Genomic DNA, 25,677 nt, shown 5'->3' with positions numbered 1-25,677 from the left:
TCAACAGCTTCATTTTTATAATGAGGAGTAATAATATATCTATCTTCAAATAAGCAATAACTTGTCAGGGCCTTAAGTGCACCAAAAGGGGCTGATTACCCTGACATAACTAATAGCTGAGAGACTATCTTGAAGAGCAGAAATTGGAAATATACACAGTGCAGCATGTTTTATCAGTCCAGATCTTTTACCCTCCCCTTCAATCATTTTTGTGGTTCCTTTAAAGATGACTGAACAGTTTAATGACAAGCAAAGTTCTATACTCATCCTGCATTCTAAGCGTATGCAGACATACCTTCACCAAGTATAAGGTAGATCGCATCTCTCACCTTCACAGTTAGAAAAGTTTTAAGAGCTGACGAATAAAAATGAAAGAGCAGTAATTGGAAAGGTCAGTTGTGAAGGTGTAGTTTAAAGAGAACTGGCAGTAGTTATCTACAGTAATTGAGTCAGCAAAGTGAAGATCTATCTGCAGGAGAACCTTAAAGAGAAACTGCTACTGTCATGATCTTTCTAATGTTATCAGAAGGGTGATAAAATGGATTAGAAAATCGTTAAATTTGACACTTTGGCAGAGACCAAATATAATTCAGTCAAAAACCAGAGAGTCAAAAGTCTCATTTTGGTGTTAGGCCATATTAAAAAACAAAAACTTCTCTTGGTTGAGCTCTTCAGCTCTTTGTTGAAGTCTGGGTTTGGGAGAGTCCTGCTGAAGCTAAATAAATCCTTTCAGTAAGACAGGAGGCTGGAAAGGAGATGTGGTGCCCAGCCCCTTGGTCCAGGGTTTTATGCAGTCATTAGCAAGGGAGGAGCTTAGCCCATGGACAGTTTGGGCTTTATTCAAACTACGGTTGTTCACTGAACTTCTGGGCCTGTGTCTTGTTTTTAATGCCTCTTCCAAAAATGCTTAGATGAACTACACCTCGGTGGGTATCTCTTTTTTGGTTCCTACATAGAGAATGGGAGCACTTGGGCATCTGGGTGACCTGAATCATAGCATTTGCTTGTGGCTGCATAGCAAACAGCAACCTGGGAATTAAGGAAGTCAGACCTCTGGAAATAACAGAGGATTTGGGGACCTGGGTCGCACATGATTTGCACGGAGGATGTGGAAAAATTGAACTCCCAGCTATCTTTATCCTGCAGGAAGGGGAGGTAAATGACACTGTGTGAGTTCAAAGACTTCTATCCAAATGCAGAGCTCCCTGGGTGTGTTATCCCATAGCAAGTTCTTAATGTCTTATTTATTCCAACACAGAAGTAAGGGCATAAGCATCCCTTTGAGGGAACCCTGTTGTACACCTATTCTTGGGCCGGTCACCCCAAAAATAAGCTCAAACTGAGGGCTGGTTGGTTTGTTTATCCAGCCCAAGTGAAGAAGTGAAATAGGCAAGTAATCAGGCTCTAGGTACATATGCTGTGTTAGTGGCATCTAAGGAGATGAATGTGGAAGAAAAAAGGATGCAGAGATTTTTAAGGCTAAGAACACACAAAGTTTATCTTAAAGCAAGACATGCTGCTCCCAGCTCTATCTTTATGAAATCTCTGTCTCTGGATCAAAGAAACAGAATTGCTCTAACAGCTTGTTTTTTCAAGATAAGCCAAATTTTCACTGCCTCTCCTCCAACTTGCGCTGGCATGCTGTAGATGACATGCTTTTCTGTTCGTTTACCAAAAGGTACGATGAGATAATTAAGGCATCTAAACTAGAGCTTTCCAAGAGAAAGAACTTTTCCTTTATTCTCAAGTTCCTAATATCCTAATGTAGTTCTGTTTCCTGATAATTCTGAGGACTGTACAGATTAACTTTTAATGAAGGACACCACAGCAAGCACAGACTTGTGTTTCATCTATTTCTTGCTGAGGCAAATTACAAACTAAAATCTTCCCTGTGTACTTAATCTCATTTAAATCTTAAAGTACATTTGAGTGAAAGGATGTAATTTATTATTTTAAAGCTGATCCATAAACTTATGGGTTAATGGCATTCATACTCTTAAAAAAAACACAGTTGTTAGGTATATAGAGCTAAATAGCATCTGTGGAGTACTAATTCTCTATACACATGTCTTTAAAAACAGCAGACTGCCTTCCAAAGTCAAAGACAGAAAGCACTCTGAAAATATTATATCTGCACTGTTTCCTATACTGAATCTTTTCCAGAATAGGGTCAAAGCTAGAGTCTTTCTTTTAGCTCCTGTTAGCAGGAGAGTTCACCTTATCCCAGTCTTATCCCAGCCCATGGCAGTGGGGTTGGAACTCGATGATCTTAAGGTCTTTTCCAACCCAAACCATTCTGTGATTCTATGATTCTGCCTGTTTGTGGGAATATGAGTCTTGCAAGCTCCCTGTCCTCCATAAAACTCCTCCTTGTGAAACAGGGTAGCCTCAGCCTTCCTTTTGCTAGTTTTCCTTTATTTCAGTAAGATGTCCTACGTCACCAATACATGGATTTTGACACAGAAGCAGTTAGGACCACTGTAAATGTCATTTAGCCACTGAACCATACCAAGGCATTGAAAAATGGCACTGGAACAAGAAAGCCTGTCTTCTCTAGCTCCATGATGTACAGTGCATGTACACTGTGTGGTATGGCATGCGTCATGCTACCCTCTGGGTATTCACAAGAGTGGAGGGGTTCTGCTGATCGGACCATGGCATCCCTCAGCCCTGCAGGGCTGTAAGAAAGCATGGCCAGGCTTCCAAGGTGGTTATGCCCTCCAAGAGCATCAAAATGGAGAAACCAGGGATAACAGCAGGCTACTGTTTAGCAAGCAGTGTAAAAAATCCGGAGACATATATCCTGATCAGGACCCAAAAAGAAATTAAACATAATATATTAAAACAGATGTTTTATAGATGTAATTGCTTTTTAATAATTGAACTCAAGACAACACTATCACTCATACCAGTATAAAACCCTCCAAGCAGGACTCAGTTGCCCAATGTTAGAGCTCCTTGTTCTCAGTACAAGTGGCTCCTTAGTCTCAGAAACAAAATTAACTCTGTGGATTTCAAAATCCTGCCTGGAAAGAGATGTGAACAGGAAGACTGCAGAAAGAGTGAGGTATGTGCATGCAAATGTACAATCACAACAAACCCAGCTCAGCAGGCTTATGGATGCTGAATTAATGGCAAAATTGTATTTACATAAAACGTTGCAACCAACCTGTTAGAGAACACATAGAATTTTCTTCTGTGTTGGAACTACACGTTATTTTTAAATTTTTTTTAACTTTCCTGCCCTTTACTCCCAACAAGTCTGACTGTAGTCTCATTGCCAGTGGAATATCTGAAGGTGAACGATGCAGCTTTCTCTTTTTATTTGGTATTTTCACTGGGGTTCACTGGAATAAATGACACTTGGAAATATACTGAGGTTCTCATGGGCTAAATCCATCTTTATTCAGAAAGAAGATTTCCTGTATGCTGAGCTTGACAAGCATATTCCACTAAATAATTACTTTGATCCCACCCACATTCCAATACCACTGTGCATACTTTGTCTGACTTTCTTTATGAATCACCCAATAAAACTCACCCAGTTCAAGATATTATTGGCAATGCTACAGTCTAAGCACATTAAACCTCATTTTAAACAAAAACCTTTGAACCTGAAATGCTGCCAGTGCTTGAATCCAAGAAGTTGAAATCCAGACTGTAAAGCTTCTTAATACACCTCACCCCCTTCAACTTGTTCCCACAGTTAAAAAATATTACAGCTTACATTTGTGACACAACCAGGCACCCATGGTTCAAGCCCTATATGGTGGCAGAAAAAAAGAAAGAAAATGGTCATTTATATATCAAGTGAACAAAGTTGCTTTGGAAATTAACAGCCAGGAGTTGTTTTAGGACTGTAATTGCCCTTTCACATCTTAGGGAATTTAATTAAACAAAAGCACTATTTTTGAACCAGACAGCTTTTTAAACTTTTGATATTTGCTATGACAAACCATCTGCCCCTGTATATTGTCAGATTTCATAACTCATACTATGTCACCATCATCCTCGGAGATTATATGTGGGGTTTTATGTTTATCTGTATCCCCTCTAGTTTTCAGTACATTTATTTCAGATAAACACTTTGTTCTTTGGATTCCCTCCCAGTTCAATAGCTGAAAAGTTCTGTGTAGAAACCAGCCCATGTCAAGAACCATCATTCAGTTGTCCTCCTTATTTTGAGTAGCTTTTTAGCAGTTGTTTCCTGTTAATACAATCCTTGCTCATAGTCTGTAGATCATTTTCTAACACTGTAAATAAAACATTGAGTCTTTTAGACTATTCTCAGCCTGCATTTTTAAAAGAACAAAAATTTGAATTTCAATTATTTCTTCAGCAAACGGACCTCTGTTATATTTTGCATATATTTGTCTGTTTTCCAGATGTTGTGCCACTGTCTGTCCATACATCTGCTTCAGCTCAGTGTTACCTGAAATGTAATTACACTGCTGCTGATTGAGTTGGAGCACAAGCAGGATGAGTTCACATCTGCCGTCAAAAGACTGTACACCCATCTAAAGATGGATTCCTCCAAAGGTCTAAAACACACGTGTGTAGCTGACCCTGAAATTCTGTTTGCTTCCTACAAGAGCCAGGATTATCTAAACAAAGAGTTCTTAGGATGTAACCCCTTGACTTCTCCACCCCTCACATTTTTTTAGGATTGACAGGCCCTAGCAATCACACAGAACAGGATAACAAGCCATGTCCCAAAGCAATCATTCTCCTCACATGCATCCCACTGGCACATACTATGCTTCAGATCAGCAAAAAACAGCTTAGCTGCCTGCATAGGCAGGTGCCAACTTCTCCCTGACTAAATGGATTACAGTGGTGTTAGCTTAATAGGGTGGCCAAGAAGACTTTAGCCAGCTAGGATTCACACATGATGGGAAACAGTGTTACTCATGAATCTGACCTAAGTCCAATTCAAGTCTGAGAAAGGTCTGCAGACGGGCTGCCAGACCCCCCTTCTGCCAGGATTTGAGTTTTGTTTCGATTTTACTTAGGAAAAATGCGATGTGAGCATAAGAAAACACTAAAAAGTTTCAAAAACTGGTAAGAGTGCTGTACATGCAGCTTGCTGAAAAGAATTTGGGATGGAGGAGCAAGAGGATGGGGAGAGCTGGTGCTGTATTAATAAGAGAAAGGTTCATAGGAAGGGGCCAGCTGGTGGGATGTTAAACTGACGTTGGAGGACAACCACCAAAAGGAAGAGCAGGTTTGGTGGTAGTGATAATTCAGTCCCATTTGTCCCTCTGAGGTGTATTCTGGGATCTGAATAACTCATCTCTGATTCACAGGAAGAAGAGTGTGAGCTGATTGCTATGTGCCAATATCTAAGCAGACCTGGCGAGATGCAAATTTAAACTCAGTAGACCAGGAAATGAAGGAGTGAATAAATGCAAATATATTAATCTGAAAATCAGGTTAGGTATTACCAGATAGGGACTGGTTGGGTGGGGAAGGAGACTGTGTGGGCTGAGGAAAGGCTGGAAAACCTGGCTGACTCAAGGGCAGGTCTCTCAGGGAGGCAGGGTCTGGCCAGGCATACAACTTAGAGCTAGCACATAAGGAACCATGCTAGATTAGATTGCTACCTGTCATATATGTAATGGCATCAGACAGTGAAAAACAGTACAGAATTTCTTTTTTTTTTTTTCTTATGTTTTGATTTGCTATTTTCCATCTCAGGCTTCACACAGTATCAGGCACATTACAGAATCATAGAAGAGTTAGGGTTTTAAAGGACCTTAAGATCATCTAGTTCCAACCCCCCTGTCATGGGCAGGGACACATCACATTGAGCCATGTCACCCAAGACTCCATCCAACCTGGCCTTGAACACTGCTTCTCTTGTTCTCTGTTCCTTTACCCCATAAGATGAGATTAATGACATTTATTTCCTTAAAATGATCTGGAGGTCTAGGATGAAGGGTTGGGCATATCAGTATCCAACACGATAGCATCCCAGCTGTGCATATATGTGGTTGCTGTAATTTCTTGAAATAGCCCAAAATCAGTCTTTTCTCTCTGATTAATAAATAAATAATACATTCAACAGGCAATTCACTGAGGAAAAGATTCAGTTTGTGGTTGCCCAGTCTTTTTTCCTCCCAGTATGTTGGTGAGACACAAACCTCTGAGAACCAGGAAACCCAGAGGTGAGGTTCATTGGTATAACTGGAACTCTGCCTTGTTTGATCAGTGATTCAGTCTTCCTACAGAATACACATGACACATGATTCCTGAAGTACAACATCTCAAAGCTCCTCTACAGCTCTGATAAAGCAAAACCTACATCTAGGTGTGGGCCAGTAAATGAGGAATCTTGTACATACACTGCACTCAAACACTGAGACCCAGCTACGTGAAACAGCCTCTGATACATGATTCCTTTGTCCTCTTTCACTGTGAGCTTCAGCACCTGTGGGATGAAATACGTAGATTTTCACTTGCCTGTTATAAAGCTCAGCCCCCCCCCCCCCCCCCAGTCCCCCCCAGCATCTATGGCCGAAAAGGAGCTGGGGATATCACCACTGGTAGTGGTCTTGATCATAATATGAGGCACCAAGACTTCTCTCCTGATTTACGAGTCTCTTCCTTTTGCCCACACAGCTACTACTGCCATGCAACAGATTTGCTTGCAAACTAATGCCAAAAGCCAGTGTGAGCTCCAGGTGCAGCCTTAATGTTGCACCAGGATGCACCTCAGGTGGGCATTTCCTACTTTCCAGAGGTCTGAGCATCACTTGAACTTGCCACTGAATTTGTTGCTGTCATGGACTGATCTGAGGAACCCACAAGGAAAACTTAACTTTGTATTAACCAAGCTCTTTGTCAGCAAATTTAGGTGTTAATTTATTCACAGTTGGCATATTAATGTGTTTATAATCCTTCTGTGAGGCCTTCACTGGGAGCAGTGGCAGCTGGACTCTGATGTTAAGGTTCGCAGGTAGCCACCAGCTCAAACTCTTACCCAGGAAAGAGGAAAAATTAAATAAAACTGAGTGCTGCACAAGGGACTTTCACAACCACAAGGAACGTATCAAAAAACCCTCTGATATTTTTATTGGAAGGGAAAAAAAGAACAGGGAGAAAAGCAAAGAAAGGAGAGAAGGAAGGAAAGGGAATGCAGAAGAAAGATTTTATTATGAATACCTCTTTTTGGCAGAAACACTTTGCTATATTTTCAAATGCAAATCATCTGTGTCCCAGAGTTCAGTCCCCAGGTTTTCATATGTATCCATAGCTATTATAGGTCCCCCAGTGCTTGCATGTGTGTGTGTGTATGTATCTAAATTCATATATTTAGTCATCAGCCAATTCTGCTAAAGCACTCTGTAAAGAATAAAGAGGTGCTCTAAAAAGTAAAGAGTGTATAGTTTAACCTTAAAGCACAACATATACGTGCAGACAGGATCCTGGGGGTGGACAAGAAAACTATGAGTCAGTATTGCTCAAGAGGATAAGCAGTTGCCTTGGTGCACCAGCAGTCTAACCCCGATACATTTTTTAGTAAGCTTTACAGGAAAAAAGAGCTTTGCGGAGGAATCCGAAGGAGGATAGCAAGATGGTTGTGCAGATATTTATGGGATTCTCTTCCCACATACAAAGTGTAGCCTGGGAGAAATGCAAAGCTAGTTAATATGCAGACATTAAAAGCTGGCACTGCTGTCTGACCAGACTTGCGGCTTCACAGCAAAGGAGAGAAAATAGATAATAATAATAACAATATGCTACATAATAATATAACAAGATAATATGGGTGAGTTCCTGGGGCTGCAGGGTTTTTGAGCCTGAGGTTCTTTTACTTGGAATGGTTTTGACTGAAGATATGTCACTAATCCAACTACAGAACAACATGTTGCAAATATGTCTAGATGGATGTTGGGTATCTTGTGTCTAACTTGGTCACTTGTGCAGGTTTGAAAGGATTTATGTAGTACGTTATGTAAATACTATATGTCTTGCTGATTGCTATGGACTTTTTTCAGATACATCATGTAGACAGCAGTACAGGTGTCTTATCACGTGCAAAGGATCTTGCCAAGGAATCTTCCATTTATATCCTTCCATCCATAGCCTTGGCTTCCACCCTTCATAGTGTGTTTTTCCATGATACAGAGTGTGCAAATACGAGCTTATCTCTTTCTCAGGTTTTTTACTGCCTAGTGCCTGTAAGGGTACTCAAACTGACAATGAGAATTCCAGCACAAAATCTGCTAGAATCTTTTGGCAGGTGTTACATTACTTGCTCATTAAGAGACTCGTCTAATAAAGTGAGTCTGTTATGAATATTTTCTTTCATAATCAGTTATTTTAGAAAGGCAGTTCATCACACTGCCTGAGTCAGCATCTGTTCTACGCTTTAAAGGGTCTCTCGTCTGCTTTGCTTGTGACCAGTGGCAGGGAATCTGACCATCAACTTGACCTTTGGATCAGGCCATTAAGGAGCACCTGGGGATTTAGTGAGGCCCAGAAGTTTACAAATACCTTGGTACTTATTCATTAAGGGGATTTTGCATTGTGTGTTGGCATGAAGCCAAATAATATTTTTTCTTTTATGTTTTTTTTCCCATCTGTGTGCGTCACCATACGAGCCAAAGGTTTTGCCACAGAGTTTCTATCTACTCGCTTTTCCTGATGGCTGCTAGTGATGGTGCTGGGACCAACTGCCCCTGAGGAACAGTCTCATGTTCTATAGGTAAAGTAGCAAAAAAAAAAAAGCCATTCCTGAACAGTTGTAGTTGTCTTGTGAGGCTAAATCACCCCGATCCTTGTTATCTGTGCTATTTAAATACCACACAGTCCTGCCTACAGGGAAAGAGCTAACCACCACTTCAGAAGATCACATGCACATAGTAAGATCCAAAATTCATTTATATGAATTTATGTAAGCATGATCTCTTGCAATCATTTTCCCTTGCTTTATTTCATAAATACATAGAAATAACAAAATCCTAAATACCTAAGACCATTACATATGAGGCAATAATTAATTGATGATAATTAACACTTAATATACTTCTAAGAGCAGTAATTCTGGTGCATTTCAAATTATAAACCCAGTTGTCGTAGATATATCTCATTAAGGTTCCATTTCTCATTCTGATGATAATAATAATGGTTAAGGTAGCTTTGACCAAGGTAATCTATGGTTAGGGTGATTTGTGAGCTGAAAAAAGGAACCAACCCCCTTAATTCAGTAAAACCAAACCCATCACATTTTAGTCTATTGCTACTGAATTCAGAGGACATAAAACTAGGCCTTGATTGTGGTGAAAGATGCAGAGGGGAAAGAAGTGTTCCTGGAAATAACCTGTGCTAATAGAGATAATAAAAATGGAATCTTCAAGTACCCTTTTCTGGTCTAGCTCTATTGCTATTATAGCCAGCAATTTGTGATGTCAAGTATTTCCCCTCAATCTCCTCTTGAACTACCTTGGCAGAGAATAGCATAGTTCATATAACTTAGCTATGGTGAATTTATTTAATTTACTCAGATTTTGAGGTCATGTATCTGAATAAAAGCAAGCGTAGAATAATCAGTATCTAGTAGGCCCTAGTGAGTCATTTAAAGATTGAACATGTATGAAACAGGACAGAGCTTGTTTGTAGGATTGTAGGGAAAAGGATGTGTGCATTTTAAAAGAAGATTACACATTTTCAGCCAATATGGCAAGGAGAAGAAAATAACAATAAAGATTTCATCCTTGCCCAACTTACAAAATAAAAAGAACCGTATGTTAAAAAAGGAGTTTACAAGACATGCTTTTAAACATTCAGCTAAAACCAGAGCTACTGAAATTGTTTTTTTTTTTTAACTATGCAAAATTACTTATTTGACTTTTATGTGTCTTAACATCTTAATCAGTTATTACAGCAATAAAAATAAGACTCACATAAGACCAGTATCAGTAATACTGGTAATATATAATCAGTATAATAATAATAAACACATAATAATAATAATAATAAATAATCAGTAATACTGGTGCTACCCAGTAGCACCAGTATCAGTAATGGTCCTTTATCAAGTGCTCTGGGCATCAACTATTTAGAGCATTTGTTTTATCCAACACTTTAAATCTTCCAATTTACAGCAGAAAATCTATCAAAACAGTGATAAGGGCAACAACCCTCAGCACTGAACATAAGGTACAGCAAACAAAAGCAGAAGACGATGGCCATCTTTGTGTGTATGTACCCCTGAACTGAGTTGTTTTTAAAACAGAACTCACAAAAGTGGGGAACATGATGTGTTTTTAAAACACGGGTTCTCAGCTGCGAATACTCCGAGTTCACTGGAGGAGGGTGCTCTGGGCAAGGTGATGGTGCCGGCCTCTAAGGGGACCTTTCTCTCCAGGTGACCTCAAAAGGCCTGAAGCAAGGACTTCTGCGGCCTCATCGAGACCCTTCGAGTCTGGAAGCCACACCATGCAGCCTAAGGTGAGGCGGACCTGTGAGGAGCGGCCCCGCTGTGAGGTCCCTTCCCTCCGGCTGACCCCTCAACGCTCGAATAGGGCCGTTCGGGGCAGGGCCGTGATCACGGTGGTCCTTCCCTCAGCCCCGCTGCCCTCCCGCCCCTTGGCGGGCTGCAGAAAGGGTCCAGTGAAGAGATGGCGGATGGGGGCACGCCCGGTGAACGGGCTATGCCCCGGCAGTGGCCGGCCCCGCTGCCCGCGGACAGAGCCAGGCAGGGCGGCTCCGGGCGTGAGTCAGAGCGATGGGCGGGGAGGCGCGGCCGCCCCTACCAGCGAGCGAACGCTGCACCGCCGGGCGGAGGCGGGGGCAGCGTGTCCGGCCCAGACCCCTCCTCCCGCCTTCCCCCGCCCGCTCCCTCCCTCCTCCCTGCGCGACTCTCCCGGGGACTCGGGAGACGCTGCCGGGCCCGGGGCCTGGACCGCGCGGGACCTGTCCCCGTCCCTCCGCCTACACCGCTGCCCCCTTTGCCGCTCGGCCGCGGGTTAAATGTAGCCCAGCGCCCCACGGGGGCTGCAGCAAGATGGCGGGTAGGTAGCGCCCCCCTCCCCCTTTCCACACACGCCGCCTCCCCGGTGAGGCGCCAGCCCTCTTCTTCTCCCCCCTCCTCTCCCCCGACCCGGCTTCGGAAGCGCTCCCCGCCGCTGTCCGGCTCGGAGTGCGGGGGGCTCCGGGGCGGGGTCGGGTTGGGGGGGCGCAGCCTGGCGAGCCCGGTGGCGGTGGCGGCGGCGGCGGGGGGCGGCCCCGCGGGCGGGCCGGGTTACGCGTGGTGGGGGCTGGCGGGGTCGGCGTTCCCTGCGCGTTGGCACATGGTGTGTCTCCCGCAGATCTGTCGCTGCTCCAGGAGGACCTGCAGGAGGAGATCGACGGATGTGAGTGGGGCCGGGGGGCGGCGGCGGTGTGGGGCGGCTTTCGGGCGAGGAAGTGGCTTCAGCGGGGAGCACCCACGGTGCATTGTGGGAGGCGGAGGAGGCCATGCTCCGCGCCGTTCGGTGCACATGACACGCACCCGGGCACGCGTGGGGCCGGCCGGGCTCCGCCGGGCTTTCCCCCAGGGCAGCGGCGGCGCGCAGCGGGGTGCGTTGGCCGGCGGGCGGGGTGGGGTGGGGCGGGCGGGCGGGCACGGGGGCTCCGTTAACGGCCGCCCCGCGGGGAGGTGTGGCAGCCTGCGGGCGGGCAGCCGGGCGGTGGCGTCCCCTCATGGCCTCCGCTTGGGGGGACGCCTCCGGGGAGGAGAAACCTGATGGGCCGGAGGATACAGCGCGTGGGTTACTCTATCCTTTTATAGCTATATGTGTATATGTGTGTATATTTTATGTGTATGTGTGTATCTGTGTCCGTGTGTCCCCTCCCCTCAGGCCCCCTGTTCCTGACCCTGATGGAGAGCTGTGTGTAAAAGAGTTAATGTCAGGGTGTGAATTGAAGAGTATGGCTCTGGTGCAGAATTACTAACTCAGGGGTATGAAGCCTGGCAGGGAAGGCTGTTAGATGTTACTCAGGTGGGAAGGCGTCTGTTGGTAACGTCAGTACTGAGGGAGCTCCTTGGAAGCAGAGGAGGATGAATTTTGGGCGGAAAGTGGAAAAAAATGGAGGCGGAGGCAGCTGGTGAAGCCGGTGGCTGCCTCCTCGCAGTCTGCCGGGGACGAACAGACCCCTTGTTTCCGTCTAAAGGTATTTGGTTTGCTGTGGTGTCTGCACCCTGGTCTGCTCCCCAGGGGGTGATTGCAGGAGGATAACCTTTTGTTTAATACCTTAGGTTTTTAGAGGAAAGTAATTTTAACTTTTCAAAATGTAACTGTTACGTCTTCTGTTCCAGTTTTGTCGTCTGACATTTGAAAGGCTTTTATCATGTGTTGTCTCGCACAAACAAGGAGCCTTTCTGTAAGGCTTTATTTGTTTATTAATTCAGATTGATAGTGTAGCTCTTTGAAAACTGTGTGTGTGATTACAGGAGGACTTCTTCAGAAGCGACACTTCAAAAAGTGCATTCTTAAATTTCCACATAAATTATGATTTTTGTTGACTAAGGAGTTGAAGTAAGAAGTGATGTGTAGTCATTGGAGAGATGATTCTGAGTCCCTCAGTTCCTGATGGTGGTTTGGATGTTACGGTCTTGCCTTCAAAAATGAAGAAATAATATGTGTGGAGAGATACGACTCAGTCCAGATGAGAGCATCCTGAAGGCAGGTGCTATAGAAATGTAAAGATTTGAAACCTCATTAAAAGTTACTGAGATTTTGATGGAAGTAGATAAAAGTGAATAGCTCAGTACTTGTGCATGTTTTTTTAAGAGAAAAACCAGGAATCTATATGAATCAACATGTGCTGTCTGGACATAGTTCAGTCACACGATGTGTTCTGTGGTTCTGGATTTCATGTGATTTTTGTTCTTGTGGGGTGGGTGTGAGCTGGAGGAGAATCATACAGACCAGAGAGGCTGTACATATCTTGTCAAAAGCACTGCTTCTGTGCAGTGGTATTTTTTTGAAATAACAGTGTTTTGTACCCATGTACAACAGGTCTTAACGCAATTTATGGAAGCATTCCTAATTGATGCATTATTTGAGATTACAAATTCATGGTTGCATATAGGAAAAGGCTAATTTAAAAAAAAGGGGTTTTTTTTCCAGGCAATTTTTGCCTGAATCCCACCCTACAGAACCTCTCTGTTGTAAATATTTCAAATATTTATAGCTCTTCAGAGCAGTGGCATTGGACACTGATTCAGAGGTGTATTCCTGAAGCAGTAGAATGCCATTGTGAGAAAAGAATTATGAAGTGCTGGCAGCTTTTATGCATGTGTCATTTCTGCCAGCTGTGGTCTTGCTATTCGATGTGCTAAGCTATAGTTGGGGACAAACTAGGAAAAAGACATGCAGGCCTATCTGTAGTCATGGTAGTGTAATTTAGGAGGAGAAATTAGGTAAATGTAAAATTATATGAATTACAAGAAAAGACTGAGATAGGATCAATTGATCGGCTATTTTGAAAAGTGAAATAAGTAATAAATAATAAATCTTTGGCCTTTTTAATTGACGTGGTATCAAGAAGTAGGAAAACATCCATGAGGTACATTGGAGAAACCAGGAGTGATTAAGATGGGATGCATGTGTAAAGATCTGGATTGGACATCTGAAGCTGGGTCTCTGATTTGGCATATGGATTAGGATGTTTTACTAGATCAGGCATTCCTTTGCAGCTTATCAGCGAGTCCAGGTTTGATTCTGAATCACAAATTATTAGGTTTTTTTTTTTATTTTTTATAATGACAGTCTACAATGTGGTTCACTTTTCTAATACAATAAATGTACAAAAGAAAATGGAAGAATTACTAAGGTGAATAAGATACTTTTTATTGGTTGTGTTCTAAAGCAGCAGGAGAAAGTTTTGGGAGTTGAGCAAACAGCAATGTATGGTTGCTGCTAAAAGTCATGAACCAAGCGTCTATGTATCTTTTTAGAAATGCAGAGTTAAGAGCAGCTGTTGAATGGTCTTTGTCTTTAAGGTGTCTGGAATTAAGTATTTTACTGGAAAGTTGGAGTTTAGTCAACAACTTGTACAGCTGTACAATTTGTGCCTCTCATTTGGTGTGCCAGCTCACTGGATTCCAATTAACCTGAAATACAAAACAGTAAATTAAATCTTTGGATTATCATTTTAATAATTGCTTGTAAAAGAAAGTTTACCATTTCCCAAAGAGAACTTGATAAATATTTAGGTAAAGAGAAACATTTCTAGATTTCAACAGGGAGTAGTAAATCTGCTTTTGGAGGAGTGGGAGATCTTCAGAATATATGCTATGGAAGGCATCTGTTTGAAAGTTGCCTTTTGTTTATTTGTTTAAGAGGTCAGAGATTTAACAGGAGGTTTTATAAGAAAGGCTTTTAGAGAGTGGTTGATAAACCAGCTGGATTGACTTTTAAATAATTAATTTCAGCTTTGGTTTGCATTTCTATTTTAAAAGCTTCATATTATTTTCTACTCTTGGTTGCTTGGTAACCAGTGAAATCTCTGATTTTTTTTTTTCTTAAATTTATATTTTTTTGAAGGTGAATGCATACTTTACACCTGATGGTACATGACACTGATGACGAAGTAGTTACATAGGGTATTTCAGTACTTATATTTTACTTCATATTTTGCTTCTGTAGAGGTAGCTCCTGATGATTAAGGCTGCGATAATAGTTAAAGAAATTCTGGTTCTCTTGATTTCAGCCACTTCTTGCTTGGTAGTTTGAAGTAAAAAAAAAAAAAAAAGACAAAAAAATCAGTGACTGTATGTATCCTGGCTGAACATACAGAAGGTTATAAGGAAATTTGATTCCTAAATGTAAGTTCTTATCGTGAAAAGCGACTTTGTTATTGACTCTAACACCCCCCCCCCCCCAATAAGGAACATATCGTGTTTCATTTGTGTGACCCTAACAAGAATCTTTGTGTGATACCCACTAAGGCAGAAACTCACACCCTAAAGGCAATAGGGTGAAAATTCAAAGTGAAAGCCTGCAGAAGACTCCCCATCCCATCTGGCTTTTATAAGGTTGCAAAATTGAGATAGCAATTCAATGTCAGCTGCATAGTTACTCATAAAACTGCTTGGACTATTGACTTCCTTGATTCTTTGTCTGAGATCTTGCACAGTATATGAAAAGAAGTCAGGGAAAAATTGGCTTTTGTTCAAATCTTTTTGTGCATACAAAACCCAAATGAAATAATGTAACCGTGTAAGCTATGTATAGAAGAGAAAATAAGCAACAAAAGTGATTGAAAAGCAAACACATGGGGCTGTAGAATTACATACTGCTGATGATAAATAAAATGTTCTTTATGACTCTTCCTAGATAGTTTGTGTTCCTCTCTGCTCTCCCCCTGGATCTTTCTGAAGGTTGATCAGTACAGATAGATGAAATCAATGTACCATGATGCTGACTTCTTTCAGTCTGTCCATTGATGTGTGCAGGATGTGTATTCTGGAAAATAGATCCATCTGTAATTAGAATTCAGATTGGGGGGAAAAAAGGGTAGCTTTATTTAACTTGGGATTTTAATTGTGATTTAAGTCAGGCGAGAAAAGAAATTTTAATCTAATGACTGGTTTTACTATTTTGCATGTATGTTTTTTGAAAAGATGTTTGTTATTGATAACCAACAGCTCCATTTACATACAACTTTTGAACTTTTGATAGTCGCTAGTACTATATGCGTGCTTTGGTTACATAGTTTCAGATTCTGAAGCTTCACCTTATGTCATGTTGAGAAATGGTGAGTGATAGCTACCTTTTTCTATACAATTAGACTAAAAATGCAGAAAATTATGTTTTAATATCTAAGCATAGTTTAGACAGTGCTGGTTTAGATGTGTTAAAGTTTTTATAGAGATGGTCACATCTGTAAACTTCTTTTCTTTGGCATAAGAGTTTAACAGTATGATAGATTGTAGATTTAAAATAGTATTTACAATTGGCAAATCTAGTGTGAATGTTTGGATTTTACTAGTGGATTAGACAGTTCTAAAAATAATAATAATGATAGTGAAACTAGTAGTTATGACCTAACATACCACTGGTTTTAGTATAGAGTTCTTTTTGATTGGTTGGAAAGGGAAGACAGATCTTTCTAGCCTCCCCTCCCCTTTGTGAGTGAACTAGTTATCTAACTGAGCTGAAGAAAAAACTCTGTGCATCTGCAGATGTCAGAAGCTGGTTTTTCATTGAGGTGTTCCTTTTCCAGGTGATCAGCAAATCATCTGGCATTAGCAGTGAGTTTGTGTTGGTTGAATGCTTTTAGTTAAATTACTCTTAAGACTTTGGGTAGCACACAGGTTTCTTCCCAAATAGAAGCTAATTTCAATTAATTTTATTTTCATTAATGATACTTAAAAGTCAAAAAAATGTTTTTTTTGTTCTTTTTAAAATAAAATCAGTCGTATTTCCCTGTGGTGTCAAATCACAATCACAGCTTGATGCTTTGTTGTAGTTCTTACTCTCTTGCAGCGAATTACATTGGCATAACATGCATTCATTATGTTAAAATTCATCTTAACCTTTCCCATAGCTGTACATAGTAATATCAGAAGCTTTTGCATTGTGGTTCCTTTGTTCCTTTGCCACAGAATAAGAATTAGCAAATTTTGTTACGCTGTTAGTTCTTATGTGTAGACTGCAAGTCATGTCACTTCTTAGGCTTAATTCCAGCTTTGATTATAGCTAGATTTCCAACATAATGTTCCAGTGCTGTGTTGCAGTACTGACCTTTTGGTCGCATCAGAGTCTTCGCTCTGGTGAAAGAGTGCTGGAATAGTTTGAATTACTGGGTTGGTATTTCAGTCATCTGCAATCTTGAATGTCTGCATTGCAAAAAGCAATAAATTAATGGCGGACTTTCTCTAGTGCTTAGAATGAGTTCTCTTGTGGGACTGAGATTCTGTTCCATCAGGAATCTAGTAACAGTTTTTTAATGCTAATGTGACATACTTGTTAAATACCTCTTTCCCCTGGAGATGAGGTTTTCATTCTCCTGACTCTTCATTTCTTTGTCTTTTAATGTGGTGATTGACCTTCATAGAAACTGTGAGACTCAGGTGGACAGCTGTGTCCCCATGGAATTTTGGTTTCAGCAGTCTCAGGTGGGTAATGAATAGTTAGTCACTTTCTTGAACAATCTCTTAGGATCCTAGAGAGGAGCTATTGTGAGGAAAGGTTTGTGCTTGATTTGATACAGGCTAATGAACCTTCTTCATGCAGCTGCACGTTTTCTCCATTACATATAGCAGAGGATTGAAGAACAGGTAATTTTCTAGGCTTTGAGCTTCCCAAGGCCAGTAGCATCTTTTCTGATGTGGAAATAGTGCTTTTTGCCAGCTGCCTTTTAAGCTCCTGTCTCTGGCAGGGCTCCTCGATTAAGGCTGCAACCTCTTATTTATTTATTTTGTTTGTCATCTTCTGATTTATCTCCTGGGGCTTCAGGTATTCTCCTCCCTTTTTCTTCCTCTTGGAGGGAAAAAAAAAGAAAAAGAAAGGAGTGAAAGAGGCAGGAAGGAGCTGGAAGTTTCCAAAATCTTGAGTGCTTAAGATAAGAGTGAAACCATGGTGTTTGTGCAGTTCTTTCTGATTGCTGACCTGTTGTGGAGGTGGCAGGCGGGAGCATGTTGAAGATAAAATGCCTTTCTTTACTGTGTGTGTCTTTTCCCTACATGAGGGCAGGAGGCTTTCATTGTAGGAGAAGTAGCTGCAAGAGATGACTTGTGACAGAACTGGATGAAAGGATAGGTTCTGCTTTGAGAGCTAAAGTAACAATTCCCTCTTTGGAAGAGAGAGGCGGGAACAGCTGCCCCTAAAGGAACCCAGAACATCAGGGCTTCTTTACTTTAGAAGGTATAGCATAAGAAAAAATAATGTGGTTTCATGTGGTGTGGGAGGGATGCTGCAGTTTTTTCTGGCAGTATGGTGTTAAAACCCTGTTCAGGATGTAGGTTGAACAAAATGTCAAAATATGTTTGTGAAGGATGTTCATTTGCAACAGCAAGACAACTGCACTGAGAGTTCAGAGTACTGGTTTGCTAGGGTGTTTTTGAAAGGTATCCTGGTTTCAGCTGGCATAGAGTCAATTTTCTTCCTAGTAGCTGGTGCAGTGATGAGTTTTTGGCATTCTTCTAAGACTAAAGCCAGATAGCCCACTGATGTTTTAGGTGTTGCTGAGAAGTTACCCCGATTAAAGACTTTTCACTCTCTCATGCTCTGCCAGTGAGGAAGGGCACAAGAAACCAGGAGGAAGCAGAGACAGGACAGCAGGCCTGAACAAGCCAAAAGGATATCCCATACCGTAGAGCATCATACCCAGACTATAAGCTGGGGGGGGTGTTGGCTGGAAGGGGTGATCGCTGCCTGAGGATGGGCTGGGTGCCGTTCAGCAGGTGGTGAGCAGTTGTATATCACTTGCTTATTTCTTCCTATCTCTCTTTCCTATTTTTATTATTTTAATAATACTATATTTTACTTTGATTTCCATTATTAAACTGTTCTTATTTCAGTGTATGGGAATTTCTTATTTTATGTTTTTTTCTGATTCTCCTCCTTATCGCACTGGGGAGTGGGGGAGCTAGCAGGCACCTGTAGGTAACAGTACAACAAATGCACACTATTCTGCAGTATGAATTCCACAAAAGCTAAATATACTAATGTATAAGTGACATTGTATATGAGCGATAATGCAGACTGCTGGTGCATTGTTCTCTGGTAAACAAGCTTGCTTAGGTGTTTTCTCGTATTGTTGCCATAGTGCCTGAACAGTTCCCAAATCTTTGAATGGAAGAGACCACCTTTTCCTTCCCCTTTAGCCTACAGGAGGAATAGCTTGATTAGTCCATAGGGATACATGCTTGTGTAAATTTGCTTTTATGTATGTTTTATTAGAGAAAACTACTTTAAATAACATTGAAATTGACACTCATGACTGTTCCTTTTCCTGAATTAATCTGCTGCATTCTGTACTGCTTAGTCTTCTCCCATAGACCACTTTTACATTTTATACTGAGCATGGACAGGAGAAAGCATGGGGAGTTGCAGAAGGAAGAAAAGCGTGAAGAGTTACAGAAGGAATTTCCGCCTCTGAATGCTCAGGAAACACAAAGGCTTATCCCATCCAGAGTTTTGAATGCTGTCAAACAACACCTCAAGGGCATTGTCTGGGTTTTAACTGGAGAGAGGAGAAGTACACTTAGGAAGTTCAAAGTGATTTATATTGGAAGGCCACATTTTGTAGATTATGGACGTACTGGTCATAGAACTTGTCTTCTCCTGCAGCATTTAGCTGAAGTAAGTTTATTTCAGTTACTGTGATTGAACTAGTCAAAGTAACTGTACAGTAGAGCAACACTTGATTCAAGTGGAGCAGTTCAGTTAGTAGCTGATGTGTCATAACTCATGGTGTCACATCAGTGTTGTGTCCTGTGTACATGATCTCCCTGGTCCTACCATGACAGGACATCTTGGTTGAAGAAGAAGTGGGATTCTCTTTGTAGTGCTGCAGAATTCTCAGTCAGTCACAAACCGCTAGTCAGCAGTGCTTTGCAGGGAGAGGATGGATACCTTTCTTTGACTGTGAGGAACTCATAGAGGAGAAAAAAAGTACTTTAGATGGAACTTCGTGCTCACAATAGCTGACTTGCTTCACTCCGGCCTCACTCCACCACTCTTAATTGTATGCAGTTGTTAGGAAGGGGTAAAGGACAGCCCCTTAAATAGCAAGGGACTTGAGTACCGTGGTGATGGGTGTGACATGTTACCAACAGGAAATAGGCAGACAAAATGTAAACTGTTTATTGTTTTCACTGGTAGCTTGGATGTCGTTCTCTTTGTTTGAATTTCCTCTGGCCAGCCTTTGTTGCAGGTCAAACTGTTGAAGGTACATTCCACTGTTGTACAAATAAATGACTAGTGAGCAATAGGCGATAGAACTATTCCTTTGTTTTAGAGCAAGTCAGGATTTTCAGTGCTGTTTGTGTATGCCTGGAAAGACAAGCTTGTCTGTAGCCACACCTGTCCTTGTTGCGTGGAGAATTTTGTGTCACCCCTTGTTTCCTCTGATGTTTGCTGAGAAATGCAGCACCTTCGTTATGCTTGATAACTGTCTTTTACCGAAGGTCTTTGCGAAATGAAAATAGTCTGTTAGTCTACTGGATCTTTTAAATTTGCTGTGCCATATTTGCCTAAGTCCTGTGTGTAAACAGTTGCTGATTTTGATGGCTGTGTCTTTCTTTCGTCTGCTGGATGCTCTCTCTGCAAGCCTGTACCAAAGATCTGTTTTGAAGCGTTTGCTCTGTGCTTCAAGCTGTTGGCAAGCTCTGCTATGAAAGTGCTACATAGAGGCTAATGTGGTAAGCCTTGCTACTACCACAGCAGCTTTGCATCAGAGCTGCTTTGCATTTCCCCCTTCTTGTCTTCTTCCTTGCTTCTCCCTCTCTCCTCCTTCAGTCCCACCCCCAAACCTTATCCCACCGGATCTGGAGTGGAGGCAAAGTCTGTGCATACAGGTGTGGTAACTTCACATTCGTAAGAGGCTCAAGGTACATAGTGCTCTATACTCGAAGGGGAAATTTAGGGAGAGATAGAGAAAGGGAAGTGTGGTTCTTTTTCTGCTAGTATGGTGAGCAGATGAAAATCTGTTATCAGTTGCAGATCCCTTTTATGCTTTTGTGCACCTATTTTGTAATTTTGCTGAGTAAAACCATACCTTGTTCAAATTTGTATTTTTCTCTGAAAACATTTGCAATATTGGGGTGAGCTTGTTACCTCATTTGCATTTTCAGTCTCAGACTACAGGAGTCAAAGAGAGATAATAGATTTTAAGTGTTTCTTGGAAAAATTGGCTCCCGGTTTCCGACAATGGGATCTGAGATCACCAGTGATACCTGGGTCAAGCAGGCAGGGTGGTGGAATTCAGCATGACAAATGCTTTTTGTAATACTTGTGTTAACTGCCATCGCAATAGTCCTTGGTTAATGTTACTGAAGCAGTGCAGTAAATTTGTGTTAGCAGATGAAGGTGAAGTAGTGTGACTGACACTTTGGTCTGTGATGTCACTATGGAAGCAGGCTGGAATATAGTGTAGTGTGAGAGGGTAAGAGTAATGCATTACTGTGGACAAATACAGGTATTTAGCTTCCATGCTAAATGTGGTGGATTTCTTTGTAGAACATTGATGGAAAACAATATTTTTTATAGAAAATAACATGGGAAAGAATTTATTTAAAATATTGAAGTACTGAGAGAAACTTGCTCCTGTTATTTTGTAATTTGACTACCTATTATGTAGGTAGGGCTTTATTCTAAATGCTGGTAGGACTTCTATTTTTGCTTTACAGTTAAACAGAAAAAATATTTGCTTGAACAGCAGAACAGAACTAAGTCCTTTCTGCATGTAAGTGATGTATTAACCTGAACGTTCTTGTAGTTACAATTGATACAGAACATAATAAATAGCCTCTACTGCAGTTGAAGAAAAATTAATCCATTTTACTGGAGATGTTTGTAGCAACTGCCATACAGACTTCTTAATAGATCTTCAGAATGCTTTGGGAATTCAGAAAATAAAATGAGGATGGTAATATTAGATGGAAATCCTGAACATTTAAAATTGTTTGTTGCTCACCTTCTAGAAATGAATATTGCTCATTTTTAGAATATATTTTGTCTTGTTACCGAGTGCCCATGTCAAAATGATGGATATGTTTTTGCCATGGAGCCCATAGCAAATACAGAAGAATAAAAATAATATATGTAGGCCTTGCTACTGAACAGTCTGTGGCAAGAAATTGTTCATGCAGTATTAAATAAAAGAAAAATAATAATTATTTTTTCAATCATGATGATGTCCAGCTATCTGTAAAAGACACAATATGATCGAAATCTTTGTTAAAGATATTATAAAGATATGTAGTAGAAAAATGGGCTTACTTGGAAGTTGGTGTATTGGCTATGGTTTTATAGGGGACTGAGTTTTAAATGGATTTCTGTTTTGTTGTTACATGCTTGCCAGCCAAGCTTGTCAGTGGTTGACTAATCTCCTCTAAACATAGTCTGTCCCAGCAAGATTGTATGGTCCAAGCTGGTTAATAATTGTGGCAAGTAATTGTTGTAACCTTGCCATAAAACAGAACTCAAGGGAAACAGGAGAACTTAAAGCGAGGGGGTGTTAATACATTCTTTGTATAGTACAGACTAGATGCAGGATAGATGAGCCTGAATAGTTTCTATCATGAGCTGTCAAACAAATGATTGGACAGGAAAATGAAGATATAGAAAGAAAGAGGTTTACTTGGGTTGTGTCATACAGCAGGTAAGTGACAGATACTGAAACAAAGTCGTGCTTATCTTGTTATCTGATGCTGCCTTGTGTTCAGTGGTAGTAGTGTAGAATTTTGAATAGGAGTTTGCAAACTACTTATTTTAGACAAATGCATTTACGCATTTTGCTCTGCTTTGGTGCTTATGTGGACTGAAAATAGGGGCACTGTGATTGCTTTTCACACTTGTCCAGTTACTGTTCCTCACCACTAGTGACTTTAAGCTGCTGGGATAAGGTGTTAACTTCTAATTTCTGAGATCTGTTTCTTTGGCATGCTGGTGTGAACATGTAAGACCAGATTGAAGAGTACTTAGGTTCTTCACTTGCATTAGTTTTCAGTGCTGTCTTGTAGCTCAGATGCCTTCTGACCATTTGGTCTGGACTTTCTGTACTGGTTTGAAAAAGTGGAAAAATTAAGAAAAGTGACCTATAGTATTTTCTGCAGCAGGAAAGTAACACGTGGCCCTGTTGCCTGGTCTACATTCCGAAGTGAGAATGAACCTGTGTTCTTCATTTGAACTAGCCAAGGCTTGTATTGGCTAGGACAGAGTTAAATTTCTTCATAGTAGCGTGTATGGTGCTGTGTTTTGGATTTGTGCTGAAACTAGTGTTGATAACACAAGGATGTTTTAGTTACTGCTGAGCAGTGCTTACACAGTGTCAAGGCCTTTTCTATTCCTGCTTCTCACACTGCCCTGCCAGCAGTAGGTTGGAGGTGCACAACTCTCTCCCAGCCAAAACCAGTACATTTGTGTTCAGGGTATTTTTTGTATTGGTAAAATTTACGAAAGGTCCTGTGGCACCTGGCCAAGTGCTCAAAGTTGGGTGTAAAGCAGTGGAAGGCTGCAGAGGCAATATTTAACAGACTTTTTGATAACTTTTTTGGAATAACCTTCCCAGTGTAGAGAATGTCAAAGCAGGCAAGTCAAAGACAAACATCAACTTGAGGAGCTTTGTTATTCTACTGGACTGATGTCTCTTTTCACTTGGATTCGTGTCTTCATGTTCCAGGTGAAAATGAATATGTAAGATAACTGTAATGCTAATAGAACTATAAACTGTTTGCTAACTGATTGATTTATTTTTATCACCCCTTTCTTCCCTGTTGGTATTAAGTGTTGCATTTATCAGAATGCTGCCATTTGAATGATCTCTTTTGTGACTATGAGCTGAGATGCTGGAATATTTAATAAATGTTGCCCAGCATCAGTAGCAGAGGCATGTCAAGACCAGTTTAGTGCTAAACTTAATTCTACAATGCACAAACACAGCAGAGTCAAATGCAGACACCTCACTTTCTGTCTGAACTAGTAGGAGACATCCATCAGATAAAAATATGAGCAGCTGCTTTCAGTTTATCATTGATATTTTCATCTGATATAGAGTGGATTTAGCAGTTTGGTTAACTAGTTTCACAAGGCAGAAGTTATCAGAACATTCTGTTCACTAAGTCAAAGGCATCAGATATTTAGTCAACTTGGATGCATGTTTATGTGTTAAGATATACCGAGTGAGCAGTCGCCATGTTCTGCACTATATAAGGTGGCATCTACATCAGGCCACTTGCAGTAGGAATATTATTGGAGAATAAATGTAGAGGGGACAGAGAGAAACATGACCATAAAGTTGAGGTTGAGAGGAGAGAAACAAAGGCAGTAAACCTAGTGGTAGTTGATGCAGTTGTCGGGCTTTTATTCATGCATTTGATAGGTAAATAAAATAATGGTGACAGTAATATTGATATTTTGAAATAGCTTCTTCTTCAATTTATGCATTTAAATTTATAGTATGATCAACAGACTGTAAAATAGGAAAATAAAAAATAGGATGTTGGCATAGGATTAATTTCACCGAGTATTAAGTGATGGGGATTTTTTTTTTTTTGTTATGCCACAATTTAACAGTATTAATTTAAGTTTTGTTGTTTAGAAATTGATCCAAGTGCAGTGGTTTAGCTCCCTAGTGAAGGGTGAAATTGTAATGATAAAAAAAAATTAATGCAATTAATTTCCTGGAATGAGGAGTATCTGCGTAACATTTCATGTGTGGATGTTGCAGAACGTGTTGCTTCAGAGTATGTCTTGAGTTTGTGAGCTGCTACTGTTGGAGGGTTGACAACAAAATGTTCCTATGAGGAGCAGCTGAGGACTTTGGGCTTGTCTAGTTTGGAGAAAAGGAGGCTGAGGGGCTACCTTATTGCTGCCTACAGCTTCCCAAGAAGTGGAGAGGGAGATGCTGATCTCTTTTGCCTGGGGTGCAGTGACAGGACACCTGGGAATGGTTTAAAGCTGTGTCCATCAGGGGAGGTTCAGACTGGACATAAGAAAGCATTTCTTTACCGAGATGGTGGTCAAACAGTGGAAACAGACTTCCTGGACAGGTGGTCTATGCTCCAAGCTGTCAGCGTTTGAGGCATGTGGATGTTTCCTTTAATAATGTTATAACCTCTGTCAGCCCTAAAATGGTCGGGCAGTTTGGTGATCATTGTAGGTACCTTCAGCTGAAATATTCTCTTCTAAAAAGATTGGTCCTTGTGAGAAAGGTGCACAGCATAACTGAAAACACAGGAAAACTCCTGGTTTCAATTAAATTGATAGGTTGAATTAAAGGCTTGTGACCCCGTGAAAGGATGTAGGCTGTTCCTTGTTAATTTAACCTGGCATAAAATCCTAGCTTGTGTTGTGAGTGAACTTTTACACCCCCTCCCCCATTTCCTGTAAAAATGAAACATTCTTGGGGAAAAGAAAAAGGCAGCCCAACCTAAACCAAATGAACAACAAAAAACCCCAAACAACCAAACCCACAAAGCCAAACCAAACATGCCTTCAAACAGTTGTGTAAACTTGGGGTTGCTAAGTGCTTCCCCTTTGTGATGCAATAGCTTTCTGCAGTAGCTTTTTGCAGCTGACCTGTCCTTCCTCTTCCCTGAAGTTTGCTATCCTCTACCTTAGGCATATCCAAGACCACGAATTCTTCTCCCCAAATTGCTCTTCCATCTGCTTTATCTCACAGCTACTAGCATGCTCTTCCTTATACCTATTGCCCAGGGTATTCTTACGCACTTGCTCTCCTCCCCTCATTTCTTCATTTGACTTCTGGCAAAGATTTCATGTCCTACCAGCAACTGCAGAATTTGGATCCTCCTCCAGGGATGGGATTTACAATCAGTTAAACAATGGCTGTTGATTCTATACCTAGGAAAGGGGAGAATTAGTTTGTTAGTAAAAGGGATGCTGTTAACTCTATTTAGGTCTAAAAATATTACTCTTTTAGAGAAATTTAGGGTTAAATCTTTTGAAATTGAAATATGTAAAGAAAGACTTCAGAAAATGGTACCTGCTTATG

At 41.1% G+C, this 25,677-nt stretch overlaps 1 protein-coding gene across 9 annotated transcripts in view; it reads left to right on the top strand.

The window, feature by feature from the left end:
• The first annotated feature begins 10,664 nt into the window (after positions 1–10,664).
• The window catches only part of PPP4R1 (protein phosphatase 4 regulatory subunit 1), a 61,007-nt gene continuing 45,994 nt past the window's right edge, over positions 10,665–25,677 (top strand). For 2 of the 9 annotated variants that reach the window (XM_061448807.1, XM_061448806.1), the window contains exons 1-2: positions 10,665–11,018; positions 11,316–11,360. In XM_061448807.1, the coding sequence (XP_061304791.1) occupies positions 10,733–11,018; positions 11,316–11,360 (331 nt within the window). In that variant the 5' untranslated portion in view covers positions 10,665–10,732. The other 7 variants (XM_061448814.1, XM_061448812.1, XM_061448815.1 and 4 more) reach the window with 7 other exon arrangements.

This window comes from Pezoporus flaviventris, unplaced genomic scaffold, assembly GCF_033815535.1.
Source record: "Pezoporus flaviventris isolate CSIRO_AGI_PZ_B2104156 unplaced genomic scaffold, CSIRO_AGI_Pfla_v1 ptg000007l, whole genome shotgun sequence".
NCBI classification, from domain to species: Eukaryota; Metazoa; Chordata; class Aves; order Psittaciformes; family Psittacidae; genus Pezoporus; species Pezoporus flaviventris.
This window is presented reverse-complemented; position numbering and strand designations above follow the sequence as displayed.